Below are 27,184 nucleotides of genomic sequence, written 5' to 3' on the forward strand. Positions count from 1 at the left end.
CTCATAGGAATGCAGGGAAACAGGGAGGAGGGGATGCTGGAGGTGCCTGGCAGGGGCACGCAGTGCCTGGCTGCGCCGGGAGGCCCGGCCATACTTGGGACCAACATCAAGCTCCATCCGCAGGGCTACAGCCAGCGTTAGGAGGTGACCGGACACCACAGCAGCTCCAGCCCCGGTGCTGGAGCCACTGTGTCCAGGGAGCAGCTCCTCGTTGGCAAAGGTGGGTGCGATGGCAGCGTCCATCCCTGCTGGGCTCTGTCCTGTCAGGGTCATCTCCCTGCTCCTCTGCTTCCCCCCCACCATCCCTGCAGACTTTGCTGCAGCCCCTTGGGGGTGCGGGGGTTGCTCCCCCAGATCCCTCCAGGATTAAGGCTGGGAGCATCCCAGAGACTGCGTGGCTGATGCAGGTGATGCTGGAGCTGTGTGGAAGGAGGTGGTGGGCTTGCAAGTGTGCTTGCAGGGTTCCCCCTTGCACGGGTGCTCCATGTTCCTGGGGGCGCAGGGGTCCCCCCCTTGCACGGAGCAGGGGCCGATGCGGTGCAGTTTGCAGGACGTGCATCGAGCAGTGCTTTATGGGCGGATGTGCTGCTGGAGCTGGGATAACCGGAGGAATTTGGCTGCGCTGTGGCTGTGAGGGGAGGGACGCCACGTTCTCTGAAGGGCTCCAGGGCAGCTCCCCGGGGGACAATTAGCACCTGGCTGCAATTGGTTTGCATGGAGCCGGGGTTGGGGCGGGGAGGTTCGGCAGCCCCGAGGGCTTCATCCCAGCTCCTCAGTGCTTTCTTTCTGCGGGCAGGAGAGCTGCTTCCTGGGGCTACCTGAGGCTCCTGCCAGGTGAAACTCCAACGTGTTCTTCCCTTCGCTTTGGGGCTGCGGTGAGTGCTGCCCAGTACTTCCTGCCAGCCGGGATGGGGGCTGCGGGTGTCCACTGGTGGCTCTGGGAGCCCCAGTATCGGGTTAGAGCATCGCTGACTGCGTCCCTTGCGATGAGCCCGGCTCTGCACCCCACATTGTGGTCGAGGAACCCACAAAGGCTGTGCTAGGGAATGTGGGCAATGCCCGTTTGCCTCCGGCTCCGAGTCCTTTGCCCCGATGCAGAGCCCCAGCTGGGCAGGGGAATATCCGTGCTAAGGAGCCAGAGCGGCTCGGCTGGGATCCGTGGGGATGATGCTGTGGGGTGCTGAGACCCGTGGGGCTTGCAGGGGCGGGGGAGGTTGAGACGTGCTTGCGAGCAAAGTGGGGCTCAACCAAGGTGTTGGGAGCATAAAACCAGTGAAGAAGATGCACAAGCTCGATGTGGGTCAGGATGATGGCAGCGGGCACAGGGACAAGGCGGAAGAGCTCTGTGGGATGTGGAGCGGCGGGGCGGATGCTGCACGGTCCCGTTGTACTGCTTGATACCAAAGAGTGTTTTATCCAACGGCTGCTGGATGTACCTGTGGCCAAGAAATATCCGTACACTGCGACCACAAGGCTGGACCACAGTCCCACCCACAGCACTTTGTGCAATAACCAGGCATAAACACCCCAATTGTACCCTATGGGAATGAGAGTTCCACACCTGGTTGTATGGGCAGCTGGAGGGGTTTGTCCTCCTCGCCCTCCCCAGAAGGCTTTTGGCAAGACTCAAGCTGGGAAGTTAAGCTTGTGATTGCAACTGCATTGTTGGTGCTGTGGCTGTTCTGTGGTTCGGGTGTTTGATCTCTGCCAATCCAAAAGAGCCGCCTATCTTGCATGTGAATAAGCTGTACTGTGAACCTGACCGGGTCTTTCTGACGGGGCTTAGAGCTAACAGAGCTGTTCTGGGCGGCGGGGTTGGGGGGGGGGGGATGTAGTTATGCTTTTGGGTTTGCAACACATGGAAGCAGCTGCAGTGCTGGGAGGCCCCGTGTCCATAGGGAGCGGGTCCCTGTGGTCCCCATCGCGCTGCAAGGACGGGCCGGCAGTGAGGTGCTGTGGGGATGTGCTCACCCGCACCTCTCCCTCCACAGCAGGGTGCTGACCCCGCCCCGGGGCCCTTCTTCTTCTCCCTGGGACCGCGGCCAGGAGGAGCTTCTGGCAGGATGTTCTCGCCCACGGGCTGCAGGAGGGGCTTCCCCAGGCAGGTAGGTGGGTTTGTGACCCCCCTGCTGCCGTGCAGCTCCGGCTGCCAGGGTCGTGAGAAGGGGGGGGAGCTCTGGGGGGAAAGGGGGATGCTCCTTTGCATAGGATGCTGAGGAGGCAGGAGAGCATCACTGGTGTATAGGGAAGAATTGGGAATCGTCTGCGACCTCATGCAGGGGAGGAGGATGGATGGGCTCCTGGCTCCCCATCCCTGCTCAGCATCCAGCTGGTGCAAGGGTCAAGGTGAGGGTCCCATCCTGCTTTCACCTCCCTGTGCTCTCTCCACAGCCTGGTCCTTGGCAAGTTGGACCATCACCACCCCGGCCTTATGGCCCCCACAACACCTGGGATGAGATGCCCCAGCACAGGAGAAGCAGAGGCCAGTGGTGCCGGGTAGGGGGCCATGCAGGGAGGGGAGACGGTGCTGTTGGGGTTCACCTGCAAATCTGGGGTAGCCAAAACCAGGGGTTCCCCGGGGAGCAGGAGAGGCAGAAGGAGTTGAGCGCTGTGGTGGGGAGGGGGAGGCACAGCAAATCTAAACCCAGGGAGCTGCCATCCTTTGCAGCCTGATCCCTGGGAGCCCTTCCCTGGTCCTGCTGACTTCCATGTGGACGAGGAGGACAGGGGATGGGCACCCAGCGACTGCCTCCCACCACTATCCTGGCACAATGAAGAATGTGACCAAGGACCTGAGGAGTGCTTCGAAGAGGGCTGGTACTCGGTATGGGGAGGTGGGCCAGGGGGATGGCAGCTGCGTGGCTGTCCCCAGTGTGCCACTGTCCTCACTGGTGGGGATTTACCATTGCAGCCCTGGTTCTCTGAGCCCACACCCTTCCCTGGCCCTGATGACTTCTATGGGAATGAGGAGAACAGGAGATGGGGACCCCGTGATGGGTTGCCTCCACCCCACTGGGACAATGAAGAATGTGACCAAAGACCTGAAATCTGCTCTGAAGAGGGCTGGTACCCGGTGAGGAGAAATGGACCAGAGGGGTGGCAGCTGCGTGACTGTTCCGTGTGTGCCATTGTCCTTACCAGCGGTGATTTGCCATTGCAGCCTTGGTCCTGTGATCCCAGGCCCTTCCCTGGCCCTGCTGACTACTATGGGAATGAGGAGTACTGGGGATGGGCACCCAATGACTGGTCCGCTCCATGCTTTTGGGGTGCCAGAGATGACGAAGGACCTGAGGAGTGCTTTAGAGAGGGCTGGCACCCGGTGAGGGGTGGTGGGCTGGGGGCAGGAAGCAGGTGAAATGAACCAGGGGCCATTCACTGCCATGGTGAGCAGCACAATGCATGGGGACAGGTTTCCCTGCATGGCAGACCCCCGCATCGCCTGCCCTGCTCTGTGTCTAAACCCACCTCATTCCCTGCAGGAGATGATGCCACCCCACCCCAACTGCTCTACCTGGCCTGAATTCCCCAATGAGGGGCAGCACCCACCCTGGCCCCCTGCCCACCAGACAGGGTGAGTGCCTGTGCCCATGGTGGGGGACACAGCGCCAAGGAAGGGGATGCAGCTTTGGAGCTGGCTCAAGGTCGGGGGATTGCACTGGAGACCCCTTCCAGCCTAAATCCCATCCCCTGCATCTGCCTTTGCTCCTGCAGGGAGCGAGATGGCTTCCAGGATGACTTCAGGCCCTGGGGCTTCCGTGGCCCTGCTAGGAGACCCTTCCAACGTGTTCGCAGAGGCCACCGAAAGTCAACCATGGTCATGCGCCCCCCCCCTTTTCGGCCCAGAGGTACGTGCCTTACACTGTGCTCAGCACCATCTCCTCGCTGCTCAGCACCAGCTCCTCGCCACTCAGCATCAGCTGCTTGGGCAGAGCGAGGAGTTGCTCCCATTGTGTTTCTTGCTCTGCAGGGTATAGGCCACCCCCTCAGTCCTCTCCCTCCTCTGGGATGAGCCAGCCAGTGGCCAAAGAAGAGCCGCAGACACTTACTCCCATCAAAGCTGATGTGCAGAGCAGGGAGCCCCAGGCTAAGGTTGTGGGATTTCACTCTTTACATCCCAAACGGTGACCGGGTTTGCCTGAGTGGAGCCCCATACGGTGCTGCGGTGCCCCTGACCCGCACTGTGTCCTCCAGGACCTGCCAGCAGCCAGTCAGAAGGTCCTAAAGTGCCCCGGAGCCACCGACACCTCTCAGAAGAGCCTGGCCACTGATCCCCCGGTTGCGACAGAGGCTGTGAAGCCAGAGCAGGCAGCAGGAGCGACGCTGGTAGGAGATCGCTCCTCTCCTGGGGCACCTCTGGAGGTGTCTCAGGGTCTCCTTGGCCAGTGTAACTCTTCCTCCTCGCTCTCATCCAGCCCTTTTGCTCTTCACTTTGCTGTCTCTTTGCCAGGCATGGGAATTTTCCTGACTCTTCTCCAGGGCTGCAAAGCCCCGTGGTTTCCTTTGGGTTTTCCTTTGTCCCCAGGCTCCTCTTCCTGGGACAGACACATGCCCCAGCCTCACGCCATTGCATGTCCCAAGGCTGAGCAGGCAGCCAAGGCCCTTCTGCTTTGGAAACAGAGCCAGCCCCGCCGGAGAAGAGCTCTGCTGGGCCAGGGGAGCAGCTCCTGCTTCTCTCCTTCCTTCCCTAAGAACAGAGCCCAGGGAGCTTGCAGACCCCTTTGCAAACCCTTTTATCCCTTTGCCTGGGCGGCATCGCCAGCCCTCACCATGGGCTCTGCAATGCTTTGTACAGGTAGAGCCGTGCAGCCAAAGCAGCCCTGAGGCTGGTGCTGGATCATATCCCTGCAGTCCCACAGCCCCTCCGGAGCCTGCTGAGCCACCCCAGGGCCAGCAGTGCAGGGCAGAAGCCACCAGTGCTGGGGTGAGTCTTAGGGTGGGCAGCCCCATTGTGTGTCCCCCCCAGGGGAGAACCCACCTAGGCCTCTGCTGCGGGCAGGGCTGTGCTGGCTCCCCCCATCCTGTGCACCCACAGCTTCTTGGTGACCTTCAGCCATCCAAACACTTGCAGGTCCCACCAGGAGGTCCCACGGAGCCCAAGGTGCAACCCAAAGAGGCTTCCTCCTATACCTGCATCAAATCAGAGACCTCACCAGGGACCCAGCACCCTCCTGCATCCAGTGAGGTGAAACCGGTACGGGGCAGGGTGTCTCTGCTCTCACTCCGTGGTGTCCCCGCATGGAGCGGGTGCTTGGGAGCAGGATCCTGTTGGCAGGATTAGGGGCTGGGTTAAAGCGCTGCTTTGTCTGGAGGCAGAGCCCGTGGCAGCCCCGGCGCTGGCTGCCGGAGATGCCGATAAATGGGAATGAGCTGGGAACAGGCCAAGAGAATAACGAGAGGCGTGATGGAGCGTGACCGAGCTGGGGCTCCAGCCTCAGCGAGAGCGATGCAGAGCAGCTTATTTACTGCCTAATGGTGAAGAGAAAGCTGCTGGCAGGGCTCTTGTGGTGATGCTGGGGTGGGGAGCTGGGGCAGCTCTTGCATCTGAGAGAAGGGAGCCAAGTGGGTCCCCAGTCCTTGGCTAGTAATGGGTGCTGGTAGCTCCAGTTCAGCCCAAACCTTGCCCAGCCCCTCTCTCCTTCAAAGGGTCTGACTCTTCCTCACCTTTTCCACTGCACAGGCTGCAGGCGGCTCACAGCAGCTCTGCTCCGGGCTCCCACAACCCTCCTCAGCCAGCAGGGACCTCCGCTCTGCTGCTGTCCTCGCCAGGAAGGAGAAGATTGAGCTGGTGAGTCCTTGCGGCCCCTGAACCGTGGGGGGCAGAAGTGATGCAGGGTGATGTGGGATGTGAGTTTGGTGCTTTTGGGGTCACTGGGGGAAAACGCCTCTTGGCAACAGTGGTTGTAGGGGAAGTGCTTGTGGGCGAGAAGGGCTCTGTATGGGCTCATGGGGTTTGTGGATGAACCCAAGGGGGAAAAATGTCTCGGGGGGGGGGGGGGGGGGTGTGCATGCTATTGGTGGGGAGGTTTTGGGGTGTCCTGTACTGACCCCGTGCTGCTCCCCTGCAGTCCTACCAGCAGTTCAGCCTGACCATCGCAGTGGTGGCCACGATGCTGCTGCAGAAGGAGCCCTCCATGGAGGCAGCGCTGGGGCTGGCGCTGAGGGCGAACCTGCGCCAGGGCCGCATCCATCACCTCCAGGAGCTGGAGGACTTCATCAACAGCTACGACTTGGCCACCCCAAGCCACTGAGGGTGCTGAGCTCTCCGGTCAGGGTGTTATGGACACGTTGGAGCAGTCCCACCGCCTCTCATGGACATGGCAGAGGAAGGGGGTTGCTTAGTTTTAGCCCTGCTCAGTGTGGGGAGGCTGCAGTGTTTGTTCCCCTCGACCCCAGCTCCTCGCTCCATTCCTGGTTCACAGGGATGTGCTCTGACCCCCCCGGGTTGTTCTTTGGTTTGAATCTAAATTAAACCAGTTGTGATGTTTGCAGCTCTTGCTCTGGCATCATTCTGGTCCCACTCTCCTGGGGTTGCAGATCCCACCATGGGGGCTCACTGGTGGCATGGTCAAGGCCGTGCTGACCCCGAGGTGAGGAGGAATGGGATAGAGCTGTGCTGGCTCTCCTGCGGTCAGATTTCAGCCGAGCTTTATTGGAGCATCGTCGTTGGCAGCAGCAGAGCTGCTCCCTTGGGCCCCTTGGCCCTCCCTTGGTGCCATGAGGGATGGAGCATGCCTGGCCATGGCGTTCATCCTTCAAGGTGTCCCAGTGAAGGATCCCACCCTGCAGCCAGGACCCTGCCTGTCCCCATGGGTCCCCAGCAGCAGGGCGATGCAGGCAGCTCTGCCTTTGTCCCCTCCCCTGCATGCGGCTGCTCTCAGGGCTGCCACCGTGTCTGCGAAGGGCGGCCACAGCTCCCTGCTCCCTACCTGCTTTTCCTGTTCCTAATTGCGGGAGAGGCCGCTGGGAATTGCAGGCTGCTGTTTGCCAGCGGCTGCCGAGGGGGAAGGATCCCGGCAGCTTCCCATGAGCCTTGAGCTGCATCCAGCACACACTTGGAACGCGGTGAGAGCACGGCCGGGGCTGGCAGGGCAGCAGCGCGGGTCCAGCACCCCCAGTCCCTCCTGCTAGGACACGCTGCAGTGCTTGCTGCTGCCCCACGGCTTCGCCGTCCTGCCCCTGGCCCTCTCCGGGGGCTCCTTGCCCAGGGAGCTCATCCCAGGCTTGGGAATGGGCTTCCCAAAGAAGAAACCCTCTTCCTCTGAGTCCGTGTCTGAAGATGAAGAGCAGGTGGGACACCAGGAGTCATCCTCCTCTGTGATGTCCTGCAGGTCGATGTTCTCCGGCTGCGGGCTGTGCTGGGCAGGGGATGTGTCCGCTCGGGAGGGTGCGTTTCCATTGCCTGTGGGTGCTCTGGGATCAGAGCCCCCCAAAACTGGGTGTCCCAAGGCTCTGGGCTCATTGGGACCCTCTGTGCTGGGCTGGGGGGCAGAGGGGTGTCCGGCCGGTGGTTCCAGCATCCCTGTGTGCGCAGCATCGCTGCTCCGCTCCTTACCCACTGCGCCGCAGCCCTCCCGACTCCTAAATGCAGGATGCACGGGGGCCGGATCTGAAGGAGCCTCTGGAAGAAGGAAAGCAAAGGTGGGTGAGAAGGGGAAGGCTGAGCCTGCCCTGCCACAGCCCCTCGGGGTGCCGAGGAGGGTTTTACCCACCAAACCCCAACCGCCAGCATTCACCCTCCTGTGGGCAGTGGGTTGGGGACTCATTGCTTGTGCTGCATCCATGTCCCATACCCATCAAGTACCCAGGGGGTGATTGGAGCCTGGGTTTGCTCCCCCCCCCCCTCACAAGCGGAGCTGTAGCATCCCTACCAGCCCCTTCCATCGGCTGCCTGCAGCCCCCGCTGCCGCCGCTCCTGCCCGCGGGGCCGGCTCGGGACAGGGGCGTCGAGTCCGGGGACGGAGCCGAGGCGAAGGCGGAGTCGGAGGAGTCGGAGGCGCTGGAGGCTCCGTCCTGGCGCAGGCTGCAGGGCTCGGAGCAGAAGAGCCGCCCCCGGCGCGCCGTGAGGGGCTGCCCCCGCAGGGGCTTGCGGCAGCGGCTGCAGCAGAAGCAGGCGGCCCGGGCGTGCCAGTGCAGCCCCTGGTGCGTGGCCTCCTCGCTGTCAGCACCTGAGGGGCAACCACGGGTGAGGGGGAGGCTCTGCCCGCAGCCCCGTGCCAGAGCCCGGCAGGGATCCGGCTCCGGATCGGCAGCTCCCAGCCCACGTCCTGCCTGGGAAGCCCCAGAGCAGCCTTACAGGGGAGCTACAAGGATCCTGCGCATCAGGGATGTAGCAGTAAGGCAAAGGGTGATGGGTTCAAACTGAAACAGGGGGAGTTCAGGTTGGAGATAAGGCAGAAGCTGTTCCCTGTGAGGGTGCTGAGGCGCTGGCACAGGGTGCCCAGAGAAGCTGTGGCTGCCCCATCCCTGGCAGTGCTCAAGGCCAGGTTGGACACAGGGGCTTGGAGCAAGCTGCTCCAGTGGAAGGGGTCCCTGCCCGTGGCAGGGGTTGGAGCTGGAGGAGCTTTAAGGTCCCTTCAACCCAAACCATTCCTTGATCCTATTTCACCCTGCCCAGGGTGGGGGGCGCGGGGCCGTACCTATGGGGTCCCCGCAGGCCTGGCAGGGCTCAGCGAAGAGGCTCTCGAAGCATCCACGGCAGCAGGGGCGGCCGCTCTGCATCACGTAGCGCTGCCCGCGCAGGGGAGCATCACACTCCAGGCAGCAGAAGTGCTCCAAGTGCCAGCGCCGGCCCTCGGCCTCGATGCATTCCTCCATGAAGATCAGCTGGAGGGGGAAAACTATCCATAAAGGATCCATCTGGAACCCTGTAGCCTGGAGGATGCTTTGCTGTGCTGAGAGGAGCCCCTGCGCCTCGGCACGGGCCTCAGGAAGGAACATTTCCTCTTGGCCATCAGTACCTCTGCTCCAGACGAGCATGGGGGCTCTTAACAACACAAAAGGGAGGTAAAAGCCTCCCCCCTGCCCAGCACTCACCTGGTCGCAGGAGGCGCAGCGGGGCCGAAAGAGCTCAGCGTGGTGCCGGCCGCAGTAGATCCTCCCATCCTGCTGGAAGTAGATGAGGTCCACGAGGGGCTGGTGGCAGAAGTGGCAGGAGAAGCAGGACGGGTGCCAGAACTGGTCCCCGAGGCGCGATGCTGAGACCCCTGGGTCCCCCTTGTTCAGCCTCCGGCCGCACTGCAAGGCAGAGGGGATGCGGTGGTTGGAGCCAGGTTGGGGATGGGTCCCCACTGGGGAATAACGGGTGCTCATAGCGGGGAAGCTTCACCTTCTTGCAGGGACAGCCATGGCAGGGACCCGGCACGGGACATGCCAGCCCCTGCCCCAGCGCCTCGCGTCTCCGTCGGGCACTGAAGGCTCGGAGCTGCCTCCTCTCCTCCTCGGCGAGGTCGGGGCAGTACCGCTCCTGCACGGGGAGGTGGAGGTGAGGGGATGGGGTGGGGGTGAAGCCCAGGGTGGGCAGCACCCAACTGATGGGTGTCTTACATCGCAGTCCTGAGGGGGCAGCTGCTGCAGAAGGGCTCTGGTGCGGAGCTGGATGCTGTCGGTGGGTGAGGAGGGATGCGGAGCTGGGGCGCCGGAGCACGGCGGGACCTGAGGGCGTTTGTGTAGAGGAGAGAAACACAAGTGGGTTTTTAGGGGGGTTAAAGCTGCATGGCTCAAACACGTGCTTCATCACGGGGATGCTCTGCTGTGGGTACCACTGTGGATGGTGGTACCATTTCCATCATCCCAGGGCTGGGGATGCTCTGCTGTGGGTACCACCATGGATGGCACCCACAGGGCTGGGAGAGATACGGGGTGCTCCCACCTCGGGGGGCGCAGGCTCCGTGAGGGGCTCCGGATACTCTTCCAGGGCACAGCCGGAGTCGCTGTCGGATGAGGCCAGCGGGAGGCTGGTGGTGGTAGTGCCGCAGGGAGGGGGCTCATCGCGCTGGGGCCATGCAGTGCTGGGCAGGGACATGAGCTGGGGAGACAGGAAGGGAGCTGCTGAGAGCCTCAGCGAGGCTGGGAGTAGGGCACTGACGGGATGGGGATGGGTTGAAGCTGTGCAGGGAAGACCCCGGCTGTCCACACTCAAGCAGCACAGAGGTTTCCCCACCAGTCCTCTGCTGGCACAGCTGATCCCTGGCCTGGTGGCCTGGCCCTGAGCGGGGCAGTGGGAGGAGGCTGAGGTCCAGCCTAATCCAGTGGAAAATCGTGTATTCCCCTAGGGCTGCTATTGTTCTGCAGCCACCACCTCGCCAGGCCCATGGTTACGCAGTGGAAACCCATCCTGCGCGTCCCCTCCTCCCCATGCGGCTCCTCACTGCTCGCTTCCTTCCTGGCTTGGCTTTCCAAAACAAAGCCTGACCAGGGGCTCCTGGGGCTCCCTGGACACCAGCCCAGAGCCCAACGCCCTCTGCCCGTGCTTCCTGCCCTGGCACAGGGATGGGGTGGGATGGAGCTCAGCTGGGTCCTAGCACTGTGACCAAACAGCCCCAGAGCACCCCTGGGGATGGTTCAGTGCTCACCACGGATTGAGCGACTGCTCTGGAAAGTGCTTTACACAGCAAAGAGCTTGGCATGGGCTCAGAATAAAGGTTGTGGGGTGGTAGCCCCCAGGCCACGCACTTAGGTCCTCCTGCATCTGTGCCACCATGAGGACCAGTTCACCCAGCTCATCCTGGCCAGCACCAGCAGCTCCATCCCCACTAAACAGCTTCAAACCCCCTTCTCCCTGCACCACACATCACACCCCTCCCCATGTAGGATCTCTGGGTGCTGCACTCAAACATGGCTGGTTCTGGCGCTGGGATCAGCCAGGACCGCTCAGGTTTCCCCACCAAGCACCTGAGTCAATGATTAACGCTGCAGGTTGGCTCATCAGGGGTAAAACAAAAGGGCTGTTGGCTCTTCCCTGGGGTTTGGGCTTACACTGCAGGGCTGGTTGTGTGGTGCTGGTTGAAGCTGTGCTCAGGAGGGGATGAAGATGAAGTAACTTGTCCCAACTCTGTGTATCTGCAGACCAAAGAGAGCCCTGACCTTGCTGACATGGTGAAGAGCTGCCCTGCCGGTGTTGGGCCAGGGAGCAGCCTTGGCTTTGCAGCTCCAAAGGAAGATGTGTGTCCCTGGGGATGATGGAGGGGAACCTCTGTGGGCTCCATGTCCATCCCCAGCCCCTGCTGCTACCTTGTCTGGGTAAGTGCCTCTGCTGAGCTTGGTTAATTAAGCCTCCAAGTAGCATTTATCTAATCTGTGGGGGCTTGGCTGGGATTAGACCCTTGTGATGCTCTGCGGCCCCGGCAGCACTGCTGGTACCCGTGGAACCCCATCCCTGCGGCAGCATGCACAGGGCACCTTTTCCCATCAGCAGGGTGATGCTGGGGATACTGGTAAGGGCAGGGCTCCTGGATCCATGGGGATGTGCTGGGGAGCCCAGCCCGGTTTGATGTGATTACGGCGGCTGGCAGCCGTCTGGGCTGCAGACAAGTCCCTGTAATTAGCCCCAGACAGTGACAGAGGTACGCGCCCCATGCTAAGGAGCCAGGCAGCCCCAACAGGTCCGTCTCCTCTGCTCCCCATCCTTATCCCCACTTCCTTCCTGCCTTCCCTCGCTGCCTCCAGGCAGTCCTGCTCCTGCTCCTCCCTGCTGGCCTGCAAAGGGATACAAGGATGCTCCCAGCCTCAGGAGCAGGGGCAGGAGAGCCTGGACCAGGCATCAGCGTGCTTTGGAGGCCTGCTCTTCCCTGTGCACACAGACCTGGGTGCTGGAGGTGCATCCCCCAAAGAGGGATGTGTGACAGACCAGTTGGGCAGGCTGAGTGCCACCGGCTGTCATTTGCCTCTGCTTTAGAAGTCTCTGGTTCTGCCTGGGGGAGCTTCTCCAGGCTGCGATTGCTCAGCTCCCCTGTGCTCCCCAAAGGATGGGTGATGTCCCTGCTGCGCTCCCCTGCCTGCTCACAGCCCCTCGGTGTCCGTGTGGCTGCAAAGGGATTCATAGGGATCTCCATCTTGTTGGGCTCCCCGGGGAGCAGCCCCTGTCTCCAGCTGCTTTCCAGCCCTCTCCTGCCAAGGTCACACATTAACTTGCAGCGCAGCCACCCTGGCCCATTCGCATGCAGCACAGGCTCCCTGCTCCCAGCATGGGCTCCATCTCTGCCATAGCCTTTGGCTATCTGAAGTCTCCATCTCACAACATCCCACCTTCAGCCCCCTCCAGAAGCACCAAACACTCCACAAGCCCGGGGTAACGCAACAGCTCAGCCCTACCAAAAAAGAGCAGATCCCCTTTCAAGCACCCAAACGCACCGGCAGCCCGCAGAGGCGCAGCTCTGTGTTCACCACCTCACCCACAGGATAACCTGTTTTCGCTTGAGCTCCTGTCAACACAGCTGCAGCAGAGCTACGTGGAAATAAAGATGCAGAGCAATAAAGATGCGGCTCTTCTGGGGAGAGATAAGCTGAGGTCTGGCAAGGCAAGCCAGAGCAGCAAGTCCTGCAGCACAGCCCGAGCCAGGCTGGAAACTGGCTTGCAAAGGAGCCCGAGGTGCCTTTTGGCCCTGGGATGGCACCAAGTGGAGCAACACTCGGGTGCCACTGGCTGGACACAGCAGTCTCTGGGTCAGCAGTGCGAGGGGACAGGGTGAGTGTAACCCCCCCATGCGTTCAGCATCCTGCTCCACCATATGGCACCACACCACCCGAGGGGACCATGACCAATGCCACGGGCTGCTCTGCTCACTGGGGGATGCGCCAGTGTTGCAAAGGGCTTTTCCTAACGTGTTTTTCCCCATCCAACCATTCCCGGTTCACAGGGAGCAGTGACCCATTAACCCATGGGTGTGAACCGAGCCCCAGCACCCGCCTCTCCCCGCAGCCACCGGGCTCCATCCCAGCACATCCATGTGCGACGGGGCCCAACCTCCATCGCCAACCCCAGAACGTCCCATTCCACCTAATCCCGGCTGGAGGCAGGATGGCAGAGCTCAGACCCCTTCTGGACCCCCTCACATCCAGAAGACACAGCACCCCATGCCCAGTCCACCCTGGCACTACACCACAGAGCAGACCCCATCTCCTGCTCTCAGCGGGGCAGAGCCACCCTTCTCCTCCCCTCCATTTAATCCTCCGAGAGACAAACAGCCCCAAAAGCCCTCCCTTTCCCCTCATCCACCTCCTCTTCCCTTTACAACAACACCCGGACGCGGCTCTCCCTCCCCACCACCCCAACCCAACACGTACTCACCCTGGGACACCCCTTGAGTACCCCGACACACACGTACCTGCCCCTTCCCCTTGCCTTGGGCTCCGCGCTCCGTCGCTCCGTCCACTGGCTTGTCCCGGTCGGGAATGGAGGAGGCTGGGCCGGGAACACGGTGCAAAGCGAAAGGAAAACATCCAAGCTCAGCCAAGGAAACAGCTTGGTTTTTCCCCCCCTCTCTTTTTGTGGTTAATCCGCCTGCCCAAGAGCCGGCTCCGTGTCAGCGGGGTCCTAATTACAGGTTTTCAGGGATTTCAGCCTAAACCTGCCGCGGCAGCCAATGGCAGGGGAACCCCGCGGTAGGCGGGGAGGAGAAGAGCAAAGGGCGGTGTGTGTGTGTGTAGTGGGAGGGGGGGGACCCACATACGCATTAACCCCCCGGGGCAGGAGCGCTGGTGACATCGGCGCTGCTCCCTGCCTCTCATTTTCCGTCCGCGCCTCGGTTCAGCCCAGGCTGCCGTTTTGATGGCTTTTATGATCCGCGCCGTGATTTATTTTCCTAGCCGGCTCAGGAAAAGAGCCGAAGCTTCATGAAAGAGGGGGAAGTGTCATTACAGCTCCATTTAGAGGTGGAGAAAGCCCGGCTGGGCTCTCACAAAGGAGTGAGCCAGGGGCGAGGCGGGATGTCCTAGTTTTCCAAAGCCCTGCTCACCTGACGACTCTTCCCTAAGAGCCATTCAGACCGGCTTCGGCTGCAGCAATTGCACCCGGGCAAGAGTCAGGGGAGAATGTATCAGAGGTTCTGACGCGAGGCACAGCGTCCTTGTTGTGCTTCGGTGTCTTTGTCACATGCCGGGAGGTTTATCCTGCCCGATGATGTGACTTTAGGGATGGGCACGGACGCAGCATCCCTCCAAACCCTCTCATCGGCAGAGGCTGGACCAGAGCTGATGCGCAGGAGCTGCTGCTTGCTCTGGGGCTTCATGAAGTGGAGGAGGCCCATGTGTTATGTGGGGCTCTGGGGACCAGGGTCAGGATGGCAGCCTGGATCTGCAGGGGTGGTAATTTGGTAGAGGAGGTGGCCAGGCTCTGTGGCACCACTGGTGGAGGCCGTGCAGGGCAGTGTTGGTGCATTATTACATGGATACAGCGCACGGGTGATTTATAGCTTTGCAAATACCTCTGCAAAATCACCTGGGAAGGGAAAGGAGGAGGAAAAGGAGAAGGGGCAGACGAGCATCTCCATAAGCCTCCAAACCCTGCACAGGAGTCCTATTGGAGCTGCCAAACCAGCCCTGCAATTCCACAGGGACCCTTTAAGGGCTCGGATCTGTGCCAGGGACGTTAATCCGCTGTTTGGCTTTGCTGGGAGGTTGTTCTGCACTGCTTTATCTTGACCCGCTCGCTGCTGTGGACTTTGTACCCCTGGGTGGTGCTGGGCCCCCTTCCTCGCCACTGCTGCCAGCGCTCCTGCATCCCTCTGCAGCATGGGATGATTGATGGGTACAGCCCTTGTTAGGGGCTCGGACTTGACACATGGGGCACTTGGGGCTTTCTAAGGAAGGAAACTGAACACATTGCAGCCCAGAACCCCCCCGTGTGCAGCAGGGCAGGGAGGGGATCCTGCCCCTTTGCTGTGCTCTCATGAGACCCCTCCTGCAGTCCTGATCCAGCGCTGGGGCAGCAGCACAAGAGGGATGTGGAGCTGCTGGAGCGAGGGCAGAGGAGGCCATGGAGATGCTGCGAGGGCTGGAGCAGCTCTGCTCTGGAGCCAGGCTGAGAGAGCTGGGCTGGGGCAGCCTGGAGAAGAGAAGGCTCCTGAAGGGGAGACCTGAGAGCAGCTCCAGTGCCTGAAGGGGCTGCAGGGAACCTGGAGAGGGGCTTGGGACAAGGGCCTGTAGGGCCAGGCCAAGGGGAATGGCTTGAACCTGCCCGAGGGGAGACTGAGATGAGCTCTTAGGCAGAAGCTCTTCCCTGTGAGGGTGCTGAGGCGCTGACCCCCAGCCCCTCAATCCCCTTCACTCACCCCCCCCATCTCCCCCGCCCCAGACCCATCCCCAATGCCCCCCCATTGACCCCACAGCGCCGCACCCTGCCCCAGACCCCCCACGCTGGGGACCCCCCCAAGCCCCGCCCCCCCCTCTCCGTGACCCCGCCCCCCTCCCCAGACCCCGCCCCCTCGCGGCGCTGTCGCCGCGGGCCCAGCCCGCCCCCTGGCGGCCGCCCTTGCTCCCGTCCGGGTCCTCCCCGCCCGCGACGCTCTAGGCGGCGGCCGCCGGACTCGCTGCTCCCGGCGGGCCCGGCCCGCGCTGTGGGACGCGGCGCTGGCGGGGCCCGATCCGCACCCGGACCCCCGCACCCGGACCCCCGCGGCCGGGCCGGGGGCCGGGCGGCAGCGGGGGCCCGGGCCTCAGCTCTGCGGAGCCGGGCAGCGCCTCAGGTACCGACCCGCGGCGGGGCCTTCCCCCGGCACCGGCCGCGCTCCCGTCTCCCCGCTCCCCTCGTCCGCTTTGCGCCCTCTTCGCCGTTATCCCCGGGCCTCGCCGCTTCCTCCTCCCTCCAGCCCCTTCCCCTTCCCCTCCCTCCCTGCCGTCGGGCCGTGCGGGGCCGTTCCGCTCCCGGTGTCCGTGTGCAGGGCGCTCCGGTGGGGCCCTGGTCCCTTGGGAGCAGGGGGAAGCGCTGGGGTGAGGAGGGCAAAGGTGGGGGGGGGGGGCTTGGGTGGACGGGGCTGCTGTGGGAGCAACAGGCAGCAGTGCAGGCAGGGCCGAGGAGGGGTGCGGGGGCTTGAGGAGGGGTTAGGTTTAAGGAGGGTTTAGGTTTGGGTGCTGGGAGAGGGGAGGGTGCGCTGCAGGGCTGGGGGTGGGGGGGGGAGCAACGTATGGTGCCGTTGGAGTGTTTGGTTTGACAGGTCAAAGGCTGTGAGGTGGGGAAGCGTGGAGAGCGCGGAGCGAGGGGCTGGGGAGTGAAGCGTGGAAGTGATGGCCCTGAAAGAGTGAGCAGTGGGGAGGAGCAGGAAGGGCCCAGGGAGCGTGCGGGCACCCCAAGATGTGGGTTTGCTTCTTGCTGGTGCAGTTGTGACCACGATAACTGCTTGGGGTAGGCAGCAGCTCTTCAGCCAAACCCCACTGGGGGTTAGGTGTGGGGAGGGAGCACCAGAGGGAGAGAGGGATGAAGGGGAAAGGGGGATAAAGGGAAAGAGGGATAAAGGGGAAAAAGGGAAAGAGAGAAAGAGGGATAAAGGGGAAAGAGGGATAAAGGGGAAAAAAGGATAAAGGGGAAAGAGGGATAAAGGGGAAAAAAGGATAAAGGGGAAAGAGGGATAAAGGAGAAAAAGGGATAAAGGGGAAAGAGGGATAAAGGGGAAAAAGGGATAAAGGGGAAAAAGAGATAAAGGAGAAAAAGGGATAAAGGGGAAAGAGGGATAAAGGGGAAAAAGGGATAAAGGGGAAAAAGAGATAAAGGAGAAAAAGGGATAAAGGGGAAAGAGGGGACAAAGGTAACATGTTTTCTACCAGGTTTTGGTGTTTTTACTGATGCGGTGGGAGCGGAAGAGCAGAGACAGCCGAGGACAAGGCCCCCCCGTGAACAGAATAGATGGAGCAGAGAGGGATCTGTTGCTGAATTATTGAGCAAAGCTTGTAAGGTCAGCAGGGAGTAAATCCATAACTGAGCCTAGAAAAACAAATAGGATGGGGTTGAACAGGGCGTGTGTGGTGTTGGGGTGATGGGGCCATGCAGGTGGCTTGATTTGTGCCCAAGCTCCTTCCTTCTTTCTAAAGCAAGCATTGCTCTTCTGGGGGGCTTGGCAGGGTTAGGACATGGGAGGGCATTCTTCAGCCAAAGCTGAGGTGTGGGGGTTGCAGCTGGGGGGCGATTCGGTGTCCAAGATGAAGTGGGAGCCCGAGGGCAGCGGCGCAGCGTGGCTCTGCTCGGAGAGGCCGCTCTGTGATTCATGGTTTAATTTGGAGCGACTGTTGAGGCAGATTCTGGCCTGGCAGGGGGAGAGCTTTTCAATAGCCTTTTCATTTCGTTTACTGCTCTGCTGCCAGGCTGCTCACCCATAGGACTTCATTCCCTCACGCCGCGGATGGAGAGCTCGGTGGCTGCTCTCACCAAAGGGGACGCGGCATCTCCCCTGTGACCTGCTGCTGAGTCCCCTGCCCTCGAATGCACGCGGAGTCCTTTAAGTTTGCATCCAAGCCCATGGTATTTCTCACTCCCAGTGCGTGCAGCTCCCGCCTGCTTGGTCCTTGTGCTCGCTGGCTGTGGTCAGAGCATGGAGCTTTGGGGGTTTCTGCCATTCCTTCTCACAGCCTGAAGCAAAAGGGCTGTTGTGTTCACTTGCTTTTAAGGCTGCTGGTTCTCTGACCCTTAAGGACCTTGCATGGCGTGAAGGTATCTGCACATTCCTGAGCAGCAGATGTGTGTGGTTCCTCATATCCTCACCACCTCTCTGCATTGTGTTTTCTTTGCACTACTGAGAAACCCTGCGTAGGGTCCCAAAGCAGCACCTTCAAAGGGTAAAATATCTTCTTTTTAGGTTTTTTAGCTGTAGACAATGTATTTTTTTAGCAATCACAGGAGTGCTCTTTGCAGAATTATTTCTATTTTCATACAAAAAGCAGGCCGTGAATTAAAATAATATCCTTGTGATATTTGAAAGGAACTTCAGTCACAACCTCCTTACCCCCTGTTTAATCTTCTCTGCTTTTTAACCTCTTTTGCTGTATTCTCCTTGTCAGGTGGAAGATGGGACCATTTCCCTTGTGTTTTAGGTGACTCTGATACCTGTTACCATGAAGTCCCGAAGGGGATAGAGGGACAGTAGTGGGAATTTCTTCTCACTCCTCCAAAAACCCCCAACAGTTGCCTAATGGTAAGGAAGCTGTTCTTTTTAACTAGCCTTCTATTGTACCCATTAATCAAGGAACGTGTTGAGGAGTTTGAGATCTGAACCCACTGGGCCCCGTTTAGGGGGGGCTGAGGAGGAAACAGGCTGTAAATGCTGCACGGTGGGAGGAGCTGGTGAGAAAATACAATTGTCCTCTGGTTTGTGTCCTCTCCCCAGGGATTACCTCTTACACTGACGTGATGGGGAGCTGCTGCAGTTGTCTGTGCAGAGACAGCATCCCAGACAACCATCCCACCAAATTCAAGGTAAGTGTTGCACCTTTATCCCCATCAGAGAGCCTGTGACAGCACCAACTACTAGAAAAGCCCGGTGTTGGTCGGACTCCAAGCATGAAAAGAAAGAAAACCTCTGCTCTTGCCGAGAAGTCTTTTGCTTTATAAGATTTGCGAATACATCACTGTTTTGTTTTTGGCTTTTTCCCCCTTTCCTTAAGCAACCTCTGCTGCAAATACGTTTCTGTTTGCAGTAGAAATTGCCTCTGCACAGAGAGTCAGCCTGAGCGAGGAAATGGGGAACTGGAGAGAAACCTTTTATTGCTCAGGGCTGTGTTCCAGTGCCTGTGCTGAGACACATCAGCTGAACTGCCAGGCACACAGTCTCCAGGGCTGCTGGCTTGGCACCTTCTGCCAGCACTGAATTCATGCTCTCAGCTGAGAAAGGGGCATCTCGGCAAGCACAGGGGGAATCCGCAGCAATTACAGTCTCTTCATGGGTGGGCTTTTCTGCGACACCAGTGCACTGAGTGTCCTGAGCCCTGTGGCCTCTGCAGGTAACGAACGTGGACGATGAAGGTAACGAGCTGGGATCTGGGATTATGGAGCTGACACAGATGGAGCTCATCTTGCACACTCACAAGCGAGATGCTGTCAGGTGGCCCTACCTCTGCCTGCGCCGCTATGGCTACGACTCCAACCTCTTCTCCTTCGAGAGCGGCCGGCGCTGCCAGACGGGGCAGGGTGAGTGTCCAGGTTCTGTTCATCTGATGAATCAACAGGTCCTTCTGCAGCCTCTGTTCCCCCGCAATACTGGAGTGTGCAGATCATACACTTAATGCTCCTGATTAAAACACTGATGAGAACAACAGTGTGGCTCAGGACCTGGGTATAAATCTAATGCTCTCATTTTGCTAGTGCATTGGCGCTCGTGAGGTGATTGGTGGAGCAGGCTTGAGCACTGGATGGGGTGTATTTCATGTCAGAGAGCTGTTCGGCTCTGCCTTGGCGCTAAAGGATGCACAGGAGGGCGTGCTGGGCTTCATTAGCAGCTAGAAAGTACTCTTTGCAAGCCTGAAGCTTTGTTGAGCATCTTTTAACTTGAGATGAAGTGAAAGGGCATCACTGCACCTTTTTGCAGGACCCTCTTGGAGCTCTGTTCCACAGAGCTGCCAAATGCATGTCAGAAGCAACAGTTGTCTGAGCACATTTTGGTTTTCTGGATGCATTCTCTCTGCCTTAGTTAGTGCTGGTTCTACCTAATGCTTTGCATTTTATGTCTGGCAGTACTTTGTAAGGTAGAGGGAGAGGAGTTTTACGTTTTACAGACCTTATGCATGGGGCTGCTGTGCCTAGAGAAGGGAAGTGAGTCACCCAGGAGTACGTGCCAAGTCATCAGCAGCACTGGGAATAGACTCCAGTTTACAATGGGGCCTGTTAGTTCTTTTCCCAGTCTGTCTCTCTTGCTTTTAAAGAGCTGAACATTTTCTTGGCATCTGCGTCCCCAAGGAGCAAAAAAAGTTTGTTTCGTCATTCTTTTAGTGTGTTTGTAAACTCCTCCTTACCCGAAAGGACTCTGTGTGACTGTTCAGTGTCAGTGTAAAGCTCTGTGCAGATCTGTAGTGCCATATGCTCCTTTTTAATATTCATGTACGTGGGGTTTTCCTCTCCTGGAGTCCTCTGCTTATCAGCTGCCAGTGGTGGGAATTGCTTCTCTTCAGGTCCTGGTTTGCCTTTTGCAGGATGCAGAGCAGTGATTAACAGCCTGCCTTGTTCAGGGCCAGGTACTGGTGATAAAGCAGAGCCATTTGCTTTTCATATATTACAGGGTTTTTAGCAGATACATACTTACGCATCAGTCTCAAAGCAGACAGAAATGAGAGGGGTGACGTGTTTTGGGGAGGTTTCTCCCTCCTTTGTAGGGTTTTATTCTTCTCAGTGGACTGCATTGGGAGGGCTCCTTCCTGATGCTGCTCCCCACCTTGTACAAGGCAGAGAGAGCTGTGTTTTGGGCCAGGATTTTGAAAGCCTTCCTCTCTGTGGCAGCAGCGTTGTTGCCATGCTGTCCCTGTTGCCATGGCTTGTGTGCCTGCCAGCCTGGATTGGCAGCTCCATGCACACAGGCTCCACCGGGGCTGCTCCTTTGGGGAGATGCTGTTTAATTCCATATGGATTTTAACCATTCCATTGTCCCTCCCTCATGTGCATGCTCCACAGGACCCAGTTCAGCTTTGAGTAGCCACTAGGTAGCTTTTTCGCTGGCAGTGAGAGTTGGATTGTGTGCCAAGTGAGTTAGAACAGATTAGAGCTGAAACAAGAGCGGTTAGCCTGTCCTTTCACACCTCTGCTTGTGTGGGATTGATTCTTGTAAGAGAACTTGAGATGCTCAGTATGTTCCTTGTAATGATGCACCATTTGGTCAGATGGCAGCCATAACATTGTGTTCCTGTTGATGCAATAATCCACAGTGGTTGGTTGTTTCCCTGTGGGTTGCAGGGATTGATTGTGTTAAACACAGCAAAAGAAATCAGAGTTGCCTGTTCGTTTAGAGGCAGGAATTCCGCACACTCCTGGTAAAGCAGGACCCTGTCTTGCTTTGCTGACCCTCCTCTTTGTTACTGTGCAGGGATTTTTGCCTTTAAGTGTTCCAGAGCTGAGGAGATCTTTAACCTGCTCCAGGACCTGATGCAGTGTAACAGTATCAACGTTGTGGAAGAGCCTGTTGTCATCACCAGGAACAGTCACCCCACGGAGCGGGAGCTCTCCAGGACGCCCCAGGCATCCAACAGTAAGGCTCCTTCAGTGTCTGGGAGAAGGGAACACAGGGATGTGCTCCCTCACAGCTGACCCATACGATTTAAATAGATGTAAAACAAGAGATGAGCCCCTCACTGACATGGTTTAGTGGTGGACTCGGCAGCCCTGGGGGAATGGTTGGATTTGATGATCTTAACTGTCTTTTCCAACCTGGTTGATTCTATGATTCTAAGAGAGCCCAGCCCTTGTATTTATACAAGGTGCTTTGTCACAGGGGTCTTCCCCAGAGAGGTTGATTCTGACTTACAGGGTGCAGTTAAGATACCAGCTCACTGCAGAAAGGAGGTAAACTCTATTTGTGCCAAACCAGTGCTGTAATTCCCTTACCTGTCTTGATTCTCTCCCAGGTCTGGGGTACACTGTCCCAGGATTTCCTAATGGATTTCACAGCTACTCTGGAGAAACCCTCCCATACTCTGCAGCCCACCACCCCTCTGTGAGCAGCCTGAAGCATTCCTCTGTGGGTGAAGACTCTACTCATGCCCTTATTGGGCCTGATGAGCAGGTAAACCTGGATGTCCTAAATTCTCCTGTTTGCAAGCAGAGACCAAGCAGCTTGTTTGCTCGTGGTTCTGGGCAGTTCTGGGTTTCTTCAGCAACCCAGGGGATCCTCATACCTTGTCATCCTTTTTTTTTTCCTCTTTTGCTTCATTTTACTCCTGGAAACTTCTGCTGTCTGACGCTTCACTACAACAGGCACTCTGCCTGAGGCGCCTTCCTTAATCCACTAGTATTTGCACAGCAGAACGTTCTGTGCCATATGCATCAAGCATGAACTAGATGATGTGTTTCTCCTGCAGTTGGACTCCCTTTAGTCTCTCCTTGTGTCCACAAATCCAGAAATGGCTTTTTTATCCCCCAAATCTTTCCAACTTCTGAAATTCTTTCATCTCCTCGTGAATCAGCCACCAACCTATTCTCCATCCCTGTTGGTTTCTCAGCTGCTTTGCTCTTGTCTCTTCTCTTCTCCCTTCACTGTCCCTCTGCTTCTCTCCTTGCAGTCCCACACCTACGTCAACACAGCCAATGGTGATCAGGAGTTGAGGGGCCGACACTGTATGCACTCCTTGCCTGAAGTCCACCCTCCTTTCCCCCATAGGAACCGCAGCTGCTCCCTCGAAGACCGCAATCCCCAGGTCTTCCTGCAGCCAGGGGAGGTTAAGTTCGTGTTAGGTCCCACATCCAATTGCAGACGCGCCTGTCGGCACCACCGGGAGTGCAGGACACGCTTCTGCCCCGCCAACAACAACAACAACGAGTGTGAGGAGGAGTGTCCTTCACCCCAGTGCGTCTATGAGAACGTCAATGGCCTGCTGCCCCCCAGCACCTCCTCTCTCTGCCGAGGCGGGCGCTTGAAGCTGCCCCGGGAGGACTCGGGCTTACCCGGCTGCTCCCATCGCAGGACGGCGTTGCTGCACTACGAGAACTTGCCATCCCTGCCCCCGGTGTGGGAATGCCAACCCCTCCCGCGGGGCGAGGAGGACGCGGGCGATGTGTTGACACCTTCCCCCAGCGGCTACTCCGAGGCTGGTGAAGAAGATCCCCTCCAGAACTACATGAACTCGGAGAGCACGGCGCTGCACCGGGGCCAGCGGCGCAGCAGCTTCCTGCCGAAGCCTCGGCGCAGCTGCGTGCCCAATGTCTTCAGCTTCGACTTCCCCCGGCCCTGCCCGGAGCAGCCGCGGCAGCTCAACTACATCCAAGTGGAGCTGGAGGCTGAGCCGCACAAGGGCCATCAGAACCCCCCAGCCTCCCGTGTGCCAGCTCCTGCCACCCCTGACGCCCGCCGGACGGACTCCTACGCGGTCATCGACCTAAAAAAGACAGCAGCCATGTCCAGTTTGCAACGGGCCCTGCCCAGAGATGATGGGACCTCACGGAAAACTCGGCATAACAGCACTGACCTGCCCTTGTGAGGGGGGCCGCCGAGTGCAAGCACCGTGTCGTGGCTTCGGTACCTGCCTTCAGTGTGACTTCCATTCGCCATTGCCTTCTGCTTCCCTGTTTACCCCATTACTTGGTGTCACGGGATGGCTCCTACAGCTGATGTTAAGCCTCGTCTGTCTGTCTGTCCTCCCCTCTCTGTCTGTCCCATGTAGTTTGTTTTTGAAGCCTTGTGGGGTGTTCAGCATCGCTGTTTGAAGGTTCAGCCTCCAGCAGGAGGGGCAGGAGGTGCCAACAGTGGCACCGGTGCTGTGTGGGTCCAGCCTTGGATTGGCTTAGCTCTGCTATTGCCTGGCAGCTCCATGGCCAGTGCCAACAGCCTGGCTCCAGAGGCAGAGCATAGTATGGTGGAGGCATGTTTCCCAAAGTGAGTTGCTTTAGGAGCTCCACTGCAAATCCAGCCTGTTTTCCATGGATTGCATGCCTTGTGCCTCGAGGCGACTGCTGCAGCTGGGCCTTGTGGTTTCGCCAGTCCCTGGGGATGTGGGGGCTCATGCTGTGGTCTTTCCCCCCTCAACTCCTTCCTCCCCTCTGCACTGTTACGTGTTTTCTTGTAGAAGCTTTTGATACTTCTGTCCCTCTCTCAGATTCCATTTGAATTGGGCAGCTCTAGAAACGAAGAGGACAGACAGCCATGGGCACAGACACTGTGATCACATAAACCCGACTTCCTAAAGAGACCCTGCTTTAAAAGGAGGGGAAGACCACAACTGTGAGAGAGGTTTGAGGTCTGGTACAGAAAACTTCAAGTTGTACCATACCCTGCTCTTTAAAGGTTCTTTTTGATGGCTGTTCCAAAATGGTGTTGATTTTATTTATTTGCTTATTTATTTACTCAGCGATGTTTTGCATCCCAATGGTAATTGCCCAAACCAGCGCCAGTAGGACACGAGCACTCGCCGTGGCTCACTCCTGCCTGGGGGACAGCTCTCAGAAGAGGTTGGTGGCTTTGCTGAGCTGCTGCTGGGGAAAAAGAGCAGTTGTGCCTCAATAGACATGTTTAAACTGGGACCGACTGTCGCAGGCTGGGTGGGAAATGGGAGACGTGGGAGTGCGAGCGGAGCTGCCAGGCAGCCAAGCCTGGAGTTGTATCAGAGTCTTTGCCTTCACCCACGTGCCTGGCTGGCTCCATGAGGAATGTTTGATCGGTGTTTTGAGGGAATGTGCAGTTGGTTTCCTGCAGCTGGGGGCTTGGAAGGGCTCAGCTTCAGCTCTTGGGTAAATCTGTGGCTTTTGATGTGGATTTTATTCTTGATACCAGGGCTGAGTCTAAGCTGAGCTGTGAGGCCTCTGCATGAGGCCCTGTGTAGGGTCTCTGCTCCTCGTCCTGTTGCAGGCTGTCCCACCACCCCTCTCCACATGGTGACACACTGCAGCGTAGTCCCTCCCTGGCTCACTCTTTGCCATTATAAGCTATTCCAATATGACACAAGTGCTCTGGATTCCCACCCTTCTGCTGCCTGTGTTCATCTTCCTCCCTGGGATAGGAGTGGGGAGATCCAGTGCTCTCCAATGTGTCCCACTGCCAAATCTTGCTGTGTTCTCCTTGTCCCTAAGGTTTCCACTGTCAAAGCCTCTGGGCTGAAAGAGGAGAGAACCCCCTCATCCTGTTGCAACCTGCTTCTGAGGTCCAGAAACTTGATGTCCAGGATTAAGTTCAGCCTTTTTGGGTTTGGTGCTGTAGTGTCACGCTCAAATGTGACCCTTTTGGGAGCAAGGACACGTGCCTGCAGCTCAGAAGGTGTGAGCAGTGCCATGCTTGTGCGGGCAGAACGTGGATCTCTTGGCTTGCTGCTGCACTGTAAATTCAAGGTTCACCTCGTGCTTAAATTCACTGGGTTTTGGGGAAGTGCTTGTGCTTGTCTTCCATTCTGTTCTCCACCCCATCCTTTGTGTGATCTGTAACTGGGAGGAAACCCAAGTAATATATTTTTATATGGATGCCAAATGAATTTATTTGACAGGGAAAGGCAATGTATCCCCCTAAATCTAGCTTTCAGTTAGGGAAGTGGGAAGAGAAATTGTTTATATATATACACATAAATATATATATAAAAGTTAACTGCATTAAGCTTTAATTAGAGAGTTTCTAGGCTGTGTCACCCTGTGAGGCAGCTCCAGCCTGGCTGCATGTCTGTGATGAGTGGGAGAAGGCTGCTGTGAGGGTCTGTAGGCACTGCTTGCTCCAAGGATCGGTCTGTAGGCACTGCTTGCTCCAGGGATCAGGTCTGTAGGCACTGCTTGCTCCAAGGATCGGGTCTGTAGGCACTGCTTGCTCCAAGTATCAGGTCTATAGGCACTGCTTGCTCCAGGGATCAGGTCTGTGGGCGCTGGCAGCTCCAGGGTGGCACAGCCACCGGTGCTGGCTGGTGTCACAGCTTCCTCTAGTGGCCACGCTGAAAACGGTTTCAGAGGAGGAATCGGCGTTGGGTTGAAAGGCAAGGAGGGCATCAGTGTTTTCTCATCCCTTCAGTTCTTTGATTTCATAGGGACAGGCCAAGGGGAATGGCTTGAACCTGCCCGAGGGGAGACTGAGCTGAGCTCTTAGGCAGAAGCTGTTCCCTGTGAGGGTGCTGAGGCGCTGGCACAGGGTGCCCAGAGAAGCTGTGGCTGCCCCATCCCTGGCAGTGCTCAAGGCCAGGTTGGACACAGGGGTTTGGAGCAAGCTGCTCCAGTGGAAGGTGTCCCTGCCCGTGGCAGGGGTTGGAGCTGGAGGAGCTTTAAGGTCCCTTCAACTCGAACCACTCTGATTCGATGATAACTCTGGAGTCTTCCCTTGTTACCATTTCCTTTTGGTTGAAAATGATGTTTATGCAATTTGTAGTATCTTTATGACACCGTGTCCAGAGGGATCTTTGCTTTGAGCCTGCTCTCCATCCTCTGCCTGTGAGACTGACGTTCCAGGCATGACTTGGTGAGCAGCCTGTGCCGTGCAGAGGGAGTTTGACTGTCTTAACCTTTGTAAGTGGTTCTTGTTTGAGTTTTGAGTCAATCAATGAGACTTCTTCCCCTGATCATTCTTCCCTGGTGAATGCATAAACAGATCTTTCACCCTTCCTTTCCCAAGATCCTGTTGGTAGGAATACAGCTGCTCCTGGCCCTCAGCTCTCTGTTACCATGGCAGGGTTTTGGATTTGCCTGTTTCTTTTAACCCATTTTATGTTCCTGCTTTTCCCCTAGGGAAGGACGTTGGACTATCCTTGAGCTGTACCTGCCTCACAGGAGAGGATGGCAAAGGAGAGGCTGGATTGTGGGGGTTAAATGATCGCTGTTTCTGCAAAGAGGCCCACACGTGTTAGCTAGGACTGAAGTGTTGTGATTTTTATTACCTAAGCCATGCTGTTCTCTGGAGAAGAACCAAACCAGGGCTCGGCTCTTTCCTCCCCAAGTCTTTCCTCTGTCCCTCTGTGTGATGCTGCTCAGCCCTCTGGGGTGGTATCTGAATGATGGTTAATGCAGGTGGTGCCTGAATTCAGCTCCTGGGCAGGCTGCTCTCAGTCCTTGTGGGAAGTTTGTCTTTCCCCCAAACTTGGCTCGTCTCGAAATGCCACCCAGAGGTGGCAGAACAGGTTTAGATCCCTGTTACCCAACAGGACCAAAGGTGAATACGTTCGTGGAAATCCTGAGAGCTTTGAAGCTGGCAATTACAGGCCAGGGTATGGCAAAGGCTAATTGTGAAGAAGGGGCCTAATTTGTGTCTCCTTCTTCCATAAGTGAACGTGATTTTACAGTCGAAAGGCCCAGATGCATCTGTGTTATCTCCAGCTCTCCTCCCCTGTGGTTCCCCTCGTCGTTGTTCTGGTGTCTTTGGTACTGACCATCCCTGATAGGGCAGAAAACCAAAGGTTTGTTGGGGTTCAGTTGCTCTGACCAGAGGCATTGCTCTCGCTGTGTAATTGCTTCTTCAGGTTGTTTCTATGGATGTCCCTCCTTGTATCTCATCCGGGTGTAGCTGCAGAGGTGAAGAACAGCAGCAGTGCTCTGTGACCTGGGGAGTGCTCATGTCTTACATTGATGTGCACTACGAATGTATACAGAATAAATGGAACATGATGACTA

The 27,184-nt window shown here is 57.9% G+C and overlaps 3 protein-coding genes across 16 annotated transcripts; 2 read left to right on the top strand and 1 right to left on the bottom strand.

Moving 5' to 3' along the window:
- On the top strand, positions 1-6,488 carry LOC136023796 (basic proline-rich protein-like). Its single transcript, XM_065698681.1, has 16 exons — positions 1-42; positions 124-220; positions 797-875; positions 1,992-2,105; positions 2,392-2,496; positions 2,669-2,824; positions 2,912-3,073; positions 3,161-3,319; positions 3,480-3,571; positions 3,712-3,845; positions 3,968-4,089; positions 4,192-4,323; positions 4,793-4,921; positions 5,069-5,191; positions 5,678-5,785; positions 6,066-6,488. Exons 4-16 carry the CDS (start codon positions 2,064-2,066, stop codon positions 6,246-6,248), a joined length of 1,647 nt encoding a protein of 548 aa, XP_065554753.1. The 5' UTR covers positions 1-42; positions 124-220; positions 797-875; positions 1,992-2,063; the 3' UTR covers positions 6,249-6,488.
- A 140-nt stretch (positions 6,489-6,628) lies between these two features.
- Positions 6,629-14,243, bottom strand: PRICKLE4 (prickle planar cell polarity protein 4). Its single transcript, XM_065698734.1, has 9 exons — positions 14,160-14,243; positions 13,323-13,442; positions 9,869-10,024; positions 9,544-9,651; positions 9,326-9,463; positions 9,034-9,234; positions 8,637-8,823; positions 7,869-8,165; positions 6,629-7,618 (listed from the first exon to the last, which is right to left on the bottom strand). The coding sequence occupies exons 1-9, from the start codon at positions 14,241-14,243 to the stop codon at positions 7,125-7,127; spliced, it is 1,785 nt and encodes a 594-aa protein (XP_065554806.1). The 3' UTR covers positions 6,629-7,124.
- Positions 14,244-15,543: 1,300 nt separating this feature from the next.
- On the top strand, positions 15,544-27,184 carry FRS3 (fibroblast growth factor receptor substrate 3). 14 transcript variants are annotated; one of them, XR_010616651.1, is made up of 9 exons: positions 15,544-15,680; positions 16,756-16,883; positions 17,983-18,116; positions 18,309-18,397; positions 18,922-19,108; positions 20,991-21,152; positions 21,529-21,686; positions 22,183-24,064; positions 26,306-27,184. XR_010616651.1 is itself a non-coding variant. In XM_065698312.1 (9 exons), exons 4-8 carry the CDS (start codon positions 18,332-18,334, stop codon positions 23,095-23,097), a joined length of 1,488 nt encoding a protein of 495 aa, XP_065554384.1. In that variant the 5' UTR covers positions 15,544-15,680; positions 16,756-16,883; positions 17,983-18,116; positions 18,309-18,331; the 3' UTR covers positions 23,098-23,135; positions 23,713-27,184. The 14 variants fall into 14 exon arrangements, 11 of the variants coding, with proteins under 11 accessions (XP_065554384.1, XP_065554385.1, XP_065554375.1 ...); XR_010616650.1 differs by having other exon boundaries at positions 22,183-23,853; positions 23,965-27,184; XR_010616652.1 differs by having other exon boundaries at positions 22,183-23,837; positions 23,965-27,184.

This window comes from Lathamus discolor, chromosome 19, assembly GCF_037157495.1.
Source record: "Lathamus discolor isolate bLatDis1 chromosome 19, bLatDis1.hap1, whole genome shotgun sequence".
NCBI classification, from domain to species: Eukaryota; Metazoa; Chordata; class Aves; order Psittaciformes; family Psittacidae; genus Lathamus; species Lathamus discolor.